This window comes from Manacus vitellinus, unplaced genomic scaffold, assembly GCF_001715985.3.
Source record: "Manacus vitellinus isolate BGI_N305 unplaced genomic scaffold, ASM171598v3 scaffold_0_pilon, whole genome shotgun sequence".
NCBI lineage: Eukaryota > Metazoa > Chordata > Aves > Passeriformes > Pipridae > Manacus > Manacus vitellinus.
The window spans coordinates 44,232,708-44,241,646 of NW_021938789.1; the positions used below are offsets into that span (position 1 = coordinate 44,232,708).

At 39.4% G+C, this 8,939-nt stretch overlaps 2 protein-coding genes across 2 annotated transcripts in view; one reads left to right on the plus strand and one right to left on the minus strand.

The window, feature by feature from the left end:
* The window catches only part of SLC9B2 (solute carrier family 9 member B2), a 23,716-nt gene extending 20,173 nt beyond the window's left edge, over nt 1-3,543 (plus strand). Inside the window, exon 12 of the transcript XR_001920647.2 lies at nt 3,454-3,543. The gene's annotated coding sequence lies outside the window, so the exon portion shown is untranslated. The remainder of the gene's footprint in view (nt 1-3,453) is intronic.
* Nucleotides 1,253-8,937, minus strand: CISD2 (CDGSH iron sulfur domain 2; the record flags this gene model as incomplete). Its single annotated transcript, XM_008933277.3, has 3 exons — nt 1,253-1,615; nt 2,654-2,865; nt 8,895-8,937. Coding segments are annotated over 3 exons (345 nt in total), but the record flags the coding sequence as incomplete, so codon positions are not given.
* Between the last annotated feature and the right edge of the window lie 2 nt (nt 8,938-8,939).

An 8,939-nucleotide genomic window follows, 5' to 3' on the forward strand; every position in this document is an offset into this window, starting at 1 on the left:
ACTTCTTCACCAAACCCAAGAATGGGGGCTTGGTGTTCAATATACCTCTCTAAGTGAAGACTGAGTATAAGACACCTAATATTACACATTTTTATCTATTTTAAATATTATATGCTAATATGTTTATGCTTTGCTTATCCGTTGAAATAAGACCACCATGAAGCATTAATACATTAGAGGTTATACCATGGTTCTGTTACACACTCTGTAAAAGCAGGCATTGAACACATAATCACATTCTAATCTGCCGTCTTTTGTTGCAAGGCAAGAGGTTTTGGTACCTGGAACTACAACAGTTACAAAAAGAGGAGGAATGATCTACCTTAGTTCTGCTGCTGTTGCAAGAGCCCTTATGTGAGAACAGCTTTCTGACTTGCTTTCTGCTACAGCACTGTGGTGATCAGCTTTGGCAACAGCTCTGGGGCTTCCCACCTGCCTAACAATGGGTCAAATGAAATGCTGTTAAGGAATGGCTGAAATCTGCCTCAGTACAACTGTCTAAAACTGTAGCATGGATCAGATTTTTGTTTTTAAACTGATGGATACAGTCTTTCATGGGAGAATAAAGCACTTCAGAATAATTAGAAGTCTAGCAGTTAGGTAAGTAGCAATTATTTACCTGCATCTGAAATTAAGCCACATCACAGCAAAGTTCTGACTTGCCTAAATAATAATTCGGAATGGGGAACAGCTCAGCTCTGCATCCATAGTTCTGTCATTTAACCCATTCATCCCATGAGAGTTCCCATTACAAAAAGTAGCAACTACAGTGCAAGTGAATTTGCATGAAGCAAATTAGTGTTTCCTCCCAAGAGCTCATGAACAATCAACACAGGGGCCTGAAACAAAGGGATAATGTTTGTGGCTGACCTGCTCAGTAGTTTAGTTTTTATACAGTCAGGAACTGCAGCACTCCACCTAGGATGCTGTACAAAACTCTCCAGCTGTTTGTCTGGGGTTTGTCTGAGCTGGGCTACTTTGCATAAGACTAACAAACTGCCCACGCAGGCAGTCTGCACAGGCCAGACCTTCAGTTACCATAACTTAACACTGCTGTGCTGCCTGCCTGAATATACATTCACAAACAATGAATTTGGTATCTTTTTTCTCCCCCATTGCAGTGCACTCAAATTTGTTGCTGAAAAGCAAAATAAAACACGGCTTCTCAGCAGAACAAAATCAAACAGAAAAGTGCACTTCTGTCACTTGAAATAGTGACAGTTTTATAACTGCATGTTCATACAAAAAAGGCTTAGTTGTAGAAAGTCAATTTATTGTTGAAATAAATGACTTATTTACAGAGATAGGTACTTTACAGTTTTACAAAGCAGACAAAATTCTTTTCAGAATAAGGTATTGAAACAGTGACAAATTCAGCACTGTCTAAATGTAGTTTATTCCATAAAGAAATCTACAGCACTCATTAAACTAAATCATACCAATCACATAATAAATGCTGCCCCTTGCAACTACAATGGTATAAAAAGACTTATTACCAGTCAGGATCTAAGGGATTAAACATCTGCTATACTTCTTTCTTCTTGAGTATTAGTGGACCTACATTATCTCCTGTTAATTCATTGTGCTTGTTGTGGGAGCCATCACAGACAGGGAACTGAAAGAAAACAGACACGAGGAATTAGAGTAACTCTGTACAGCAATTGCAAGGTGATTTTTGTACTTCTTCCTATACCAAGAGCACTTTGATAATGTTGCTAGTTCCTCCTATTATGTCCTGTTTCAGTATCAAACTCTGTCTCCTATCAGACAGAGGACATGTGATACTACGGGAAACAAACACTGTTAATGGGTCACTAGATTTGTGAGGTCCTAAAATAGCTGTTCTTAGATGCAAAGTTAGGGATGAACCCTTTTCCATGACAGAACAGCAAGCAGAGCAGCCATCACAGCTACAAATGGTTTAAAATTTATTGTGGAAGTGGTCTGAATAGATTTAATCATTTGCAACCAGAAAGTACTTTTTTAAGAAAAGCTGAAATACTTGGCTGAAGTGATTAGTCCAAAGTGAGAATAGTTGAGCAAGTTTCTTCAGTTCAGGGCAGATTTTCTTGTTGTTGTTGTTAAAACAGGAAAGCATTCAGTCCAGAGAGGACAAAACCAGAGTGCAGTCAGGACATTCAAAATTGAATCAGGAAATTCAAACTGAGGCTAGAGGAAAAATGCTTATTTAACATCTGGTTGATTTCAGGGATAGACTATCCAAACCAGTCATTGACTGCTCTGGACTTCATGGGGATAGCTCTCTCTCACCAACACTGGCCCAGTCTTACTTTCACTCTACTATGAACAACTTTCTAAGCATTGGTTTTTTGCAAAATAAGAGTAGTTATCTTCTAATTATTTGCAATGTATTTCAAAACAGTAAACAAAGCCTGGTTGGTTTTATTCTGCTCACACATGGTCACTCTAAATGTTTCCAGAAAAGCCCTACTGCATTTCTTTCAAGTTTCTACAGTTTCTTTCTGCATGTAGATAGGTGTATGTGGAGAAAAAATAAGAATTGTGCCATTCTGCAAAACTGAGGAACATGTCCCACCTCCAGAGAAAAGCAACAGGTCAACATTCACCACCAAAGCACTGATAAAAACATGCAAGTTTCAATCTCTAATCCTACAGTAGCACAATGTCTTACCGTCTTAGAACGCCAACACCTGCAGTAAGCTTTAGTGAGGCACAGATCTTCAATGTTTATTTCATTCACTACTTTGGGATTTTCCTTCTGGATCTTAAGGTTAATCAAGCTATCCTTCTGCTGCTTCTTCTTGGGGAGGAAGGGACGAACAGCAAGGTAACCGAGCAGGGCCAGCACGCCCAGGAAAGGCAACAATCGCAGCCATTCTGAAACTAAAGACAGGTGGGATTTAGATTGGCACTTAAGTTTAGTGCAGTGTCAGCTACTTTTAAAATGGCTTAGGCTGAGGGCAGGGAATGGAGATGCTCAGTCAGCAAGGCTCTGAGGGCAAGCAAGACTCCATGAGTAAATCTTACAAAGAAAGAAGAGACAGATTAAATCGTGGGGTTTACAAGAGGCAAAGTAAAAATCTGACTCCTAGAAATTCATCTAAATTTTAAGACTCTAGAAGATGATTCAGTGAAAGAGAATAAATCAAAAATAAATAAAAGATTTACTGGAATGGGGAACCCTAAAATTACAGGGGTTCTGCTCGCTTGCAGTAAAGCAGCACTTGTACTAGCAAATTGCTGCATGTGGTAAGTATATTCAGTGCGGGTATCTTAACATTCTGTAAAGGAAAAATGATTCAATACATTTTTTAATTGAATTTTTATTTGCTTATTTCAGGTTTTGCTCTTCTTGGAAGTTTTTATCATTTTTTTTGTTCCAAGTTTATTTACAAACTTGGTAGAAATTACACAGATTATTAGGCAAACACTAGCAAAACCTTTACCAATCTTTTTGGATTTATTTTTCAGACCTCTCCTCAGGGATCTGCAAAAGTTTCTACAACTCAGAGACTTGAAATCAGTAACTGAAGTCGCAGGAAATTACTTTTAACCACAGTAAGGAACCTCTTTTAAGTACAGGTAAAAGATACAAGTATCCACTGCAGGCTTGGCTGCCTTGCTATATAATTATAAATCTTCTAGGTATACTGGTGAGAGAAGACTTACTGAACTTTTTAAGAAATTCATCAATACTTTGCATATGATCTACATATATTGAAGGTGGATCCACTTTTCCAGCAAAACATGCTGTGACAATACTCCAGTGTAATTTAAATACCATAGTGAAATAAAGGTTGATAGCATTTTTCTGAATTTCTGGAGAATATATTAAATCTAAACACTCATACAGAAGAGAGTTTAAAAATACTTTAAAAAAAGCAAAAGAAAGAAGTATAATAAGCTGGAGCACAAACAGCTGCATAAGCACTTTGTAATACAACACTGTAATCAAGTTACTCTTCTAAATTATTTAGGATCAGAACATAGCAAAATTTTTGTTTGCAGTTTGTTTTTTGAAATTAAGATGCACGAGAAAATGCAATAGAGCAGGCTAAGGATGCTAGGTGGGTTGTAGCTCTCAGAAAATACATTATTGTGTTTAGCTTGATTTTATTTAAACTAATAGAGCACACACTTATGCTAATACTTTTCCAGTTGGAATACAGTGGATTTTTCTTAAGAAATTGATTTTTCTGGAAGTACACCATGTGATGAAAATACTTCATGGGACTAATTTTATGTTCTTTGCGTTTTCTATAGCCTTTGACATTACAGCCACACTTAGTGCATTTCTCTGGAAATGCATTATAGCTGCAAAAATCCTAAAGGCACTGCAAGAACTTTCGGTAATCACTTCACTGAAGTTTTGGGTCCCTCACTACAACAAAGACACTGAGGTGCTGCAGTGAGTCCAGAGAAGGGCAATGGAGCACAAGTGTGATGAGCATCTGAGGGAGCCAGGGGTGTTTAGCCTGGGGAAGATGAGGCTCAGGGGTGACCTTATCGCACTCTATGGCTGCCTGAAAGGAGGTTGTACCCATGTGGAGATAGGCCTCTTCTCCCAGGTAACAAGTGACAGGATGGGTGGAAATGGCCTCATGTTGTGCTGGGGGAGGTTTAGATTGAATATTAGGAAAAATTTCTTCACTGAAAGTGTGGTCAGACATTGAAACAGGCTGCTGAGGGAAGTGGTGGACTCCTCATCCCTAGAAATGTTCTCAAGGCACTTTGGTTTAGGGGTATGGTTTAGCAGTGAATATGGAAGTGCTGAGTTAAAGGCTGGACTCAGTGATCTCAGACTGAATGATCTTAGAGGTCTTTTCCAGTTTTAATGGTTCTGTGATCTCAATATAGCTCAAAACTCCCTGATACAACATCAAAATCAGGAGTCGTGGGAGACTCATATCCAGATGGGTTCATCCAAATGAAACAGGAACATGATAGCTGTAACCTCTGAGAAGGGAAATTAGAAACAAACATGGATAGGAAGTACAAGGATATTATTTATAATAGTTATTATTTAACATTTTTACCATGCTAACTACTGATAAATAGTTGTCCCCACTAGCCAATGATTTCTTTGCTTATTTCTAATCTGGGAGTCTCTGGAAAGCCCTCAATTACACCAATGTGTACACTAATCATAAAGAGACTTGTTATTGCTAAAAGACTACTAGAAGTTCATGTGTTTAAACTGAAAAACCAACATCATCATGCTTCTAGGGCAAGAGGTACAAGATACTGTGACAAAGTAAAAAAAGTAAGAGACCTTTGGGCTGGGTGGGCAGCAGTGAGAGAAAACCCAAACTAATGCAATTATGCCTTCCTACAACTGTTAGCTGCTCTGTGTTTTTGAAGCCATTCATACCTTTCTGAAGCAGATGTAAGGCAATTCACAAGACTTTATTTTCACAGCTGACAACTCAAAATTCAGCAATTACATTGATTCTGGAGATCCTTTATCAGTTCTGCTGCATGGGAAGAGACAGCCTTTGGAGACAGAAATGAAGAGTAGTATATCGAAGAGGTTAGTCTTCTATCTTGTGTTAGACAGAGACTGATCCCAAAGAAAAGTTCTGGAAAGTATCAGAGACCAGAGAATTCCAAGAAGCTGAGGCCACGGACCATGGGCCACAGTTACATTTTCAAGGAGAGGTTGTTGTAATTTTTAGTCCAACAGTAACAAGTCCAACAACATAAGAAACACATTGTGAACTGACAGGGACAGGCCAGACACTAAGAGTCAAATCAAAGCAGGTGTTCCCTGCTTGTCTTCCATCAACTACTCCTTTGATATTTTCACTCTGATTTATGTTTCAGCTGATTTCAGTGGAAATGATCCTATGCAGACCAAAGACCAGGCTCTTACAGTAACAGCTCAAATGCAAACCAAAATCTTAACAAATATCAGCTACTAGACAAAATGAAGATTTGAACTGTTATTATATATTCTCTAAAGTGATTAAATTCTTCAGGCAAATTAAAATTACTTACTAATTACATTTTCTTCAGAACTAATAAGCAGATGTATGCTAACTGTTCAGTTGTTTGCTCTTCTGAGGTGAACGTTTGTACCATTTTAATGACATCTTCAAAGATGAAAAGCAATGCTAGCATGAGACAACGCTGTTCATTTGACTGAACTTGAGAAGGGAAGGCTAAAGCAGCTATGACAGAACACTGAAAGAGGCCTCTGAACAGCAGCAGCATGATAACTTAGATATCCACTTTCAAACCCAAGGTCAAACATTCTTTCCTTCCTCCCTCATTGCATTTACCTTCAGGAGTTATGCATTAGATGTTAACAGTCTTTCTCTTCAAGCAAGCAGTTTTTCATTCTGTTTTGGTAAGGTCACAACAAACAATAAGTGACAAGATTTTTAATCAGCACACTATAACACACACCTATAAAAAAAAAAGGTGCTCCTTATAGTTTTGGTTTGTTGTTTCTACAACTGATGTGCTACAGGAACTGAGGTTGCATCTGCCTGGAAGATAATGAAAGTTTATAGAAGCAATAAAAGAGCTAACAAGCAAAGGACTGCACTGTTCCAAATCTAGGATCTGACCTGCCTTTGCAAACAAGGTCTATGCTAGCAAGTGTTTTATACTGCTGGTCCCCAGAGATGCCACGAAAGGACAAATACTAATGCACTTTAAATGTTTTTACATCTATATTATTTCTCACTTTCCAAAAAGAAGCAAAGAAAAATGCTTGAAATTTTTGATATGCCATTTGCCAAAGAATATACTCTGTAATTTGTAGTAGTAGTAAACATAAAATAGAACATTAATCTAATCTTCTCTATTGTCTGACAGTCTTTCACTACTGGTAATTCACTGCAAAATAACCCTGGGACTGGGAATCCCCTGCTCTTAGATACTTATGACTTTAGGACAGGACAGCAAAGAGAAGAGGCAGCATTTGCTGAAGCAATCATTTTCCCACGTGAAACTTAAGACTGACAGCAGCTCTGAGTGCATGTAAGCACAAGACTCTTCAATGAGCAATGACGTTTGAATGACTTCCAATAACCTTTAAGCACTAAGAGATGATATTTTTTTAATTTAGGTGCCTAGGATGAGGTGTCCTACGATTTCCTTTTCGAAAGTCTCACCATGTTGCGTTTACCCTGTGTCATTACTTTAAGCGCCTTGTACAGTTTTGCTTTTTTTTCTTCCATTTTCATTCACATCCACTCTAAGAGATGTATAAGCATGTCTAAGATGTATAAGCATGACAGCAGATACTATTCTAGCTTACTGTTAAAAAAAAAAGAAATATTGTAAAAATGTTATTTCTATAGCTATGTAGTTTTAATTATACCTTCATTTCCCATTTTTAGAGTCCAGTCAAAAAAAAATCACTGAGGCAAGGAATTTTTTCAGGTATGCTCACTAAATACTACCAGTTCTCAAAGCAATTTCTGACTTGGTCCTTCTTTTACCCTTGTTTAGTATTTTTGGGACTGACATTTCCGATGTTTCATCTCCACTTAAGGTATCAGTTGTTTGCTTCTTGCCCTCCCTCCAAATTCAAGAAAGTACCTGTCAGTGGGGTAAATAATATGACAGCAGAACATTCTTCCCCACTGATCACTCTATGAAAAACAAACAAACAAACAAGTCCTGACGGGTTTTCAGAATGTCTTCTCAGAGGTTCTCAGAATAAATCGTATTACTACTATGTATTGTGAATAAACACAGACTGCACAAATAATGCTGTTACAGAAATACATGTTTGGAAAAGTGAAGCAATAAGAAACAAAAGTATTACCAAGCTTAACAACTTGCAGTTAAAATGGCAATGACTTAAGTAGAAAACTGACAAATGCTAGGAATAGGCAAATCTGCATTGTTCTGTAGCTTATTTTATCCCCTTCCTCCCATCTTTGTAGGAGCTGAATTTCTCTATTTGGTAAATATAATTAACAGTTTTTCAAATGAAAGAGCAGTGGTGGAAAAAGAAGAACTGTTCATTCAAAAGAGGTTTGCTTGTCCTGAGAAAGATAATGGGATTTACAGTTTACAAGCAGCATAAACGTGCTGGGGGAAAAAAAAAGTACTCAAACCTGGCTTTAAATAAATTGTGCCCGTTCTAAATTTAACAATTTTCCATCACTATTATAGTCACAGATGCCTTAGTGCTGCAAGATACAAGGCTGACTCTGCCCTTTGAAAACTTTTTCTACTTCCAGTGAGTTTCTGTTGAGAGCATTCCTCTTATTTATTACCACCGAACTAATCTTGTCAGCTGACACTGCCTGAGGTCCTGCCTGTATTACTGCAGCCGAGCCTGGGCTCCGGGAGCCACAGTTCGCAGAGCACTGGAGAGCGCTGAACACCCAGAACACTCGCCAGTGTTCAGTTTTCTTTCTTGTTCGCTGTGACAGGGCTACGATCAACGAACTGGTATTTTCACTCCCTTACCCAGAAAATGCTTACGAAAAATATTAAATCGAAAGAAAGAAACCCAAACCCACTAACTCTGTGTGTGTAGCAGGCTCCCAGAATGAGGTTTTTTTGTTGTTTGAACGGGGTACAAAGGCCGTCTTCAACCTGTGAAGCAGAGGACGAGGCCACGTTTCAGGCCTCCAGCTAAAATCCCATTCCCTGTAGCCGCACGGCCTCTGGCTCGCCGGTGTCGGCACCGAGAGGAATTTTTAAGCACAGCGCCAACATTTCACTCCATCGCTGCGCTTTTTCCTGACAGCTCCCACCTCCCTCCCAGGGCACCCAAACCTCCTGTCTGCCGGGTCGTTCCGCTGCTGAGACAGGTTAAGGTTTGGGGTTCCCCGTTCCGTGACGGAGACAGCGCGCGATGCCCGGCGCGAGGGGCGGGAGCCGGAGCCCGGGCAGGACCGACCGCGCCGCCGGGGCGGGAAGGGGGTCCCGCTCCCCCCGGTCACCTGTGAGGCGGATGAAGCCGCCGACGCTCTCGGGCAGCGGCAGGC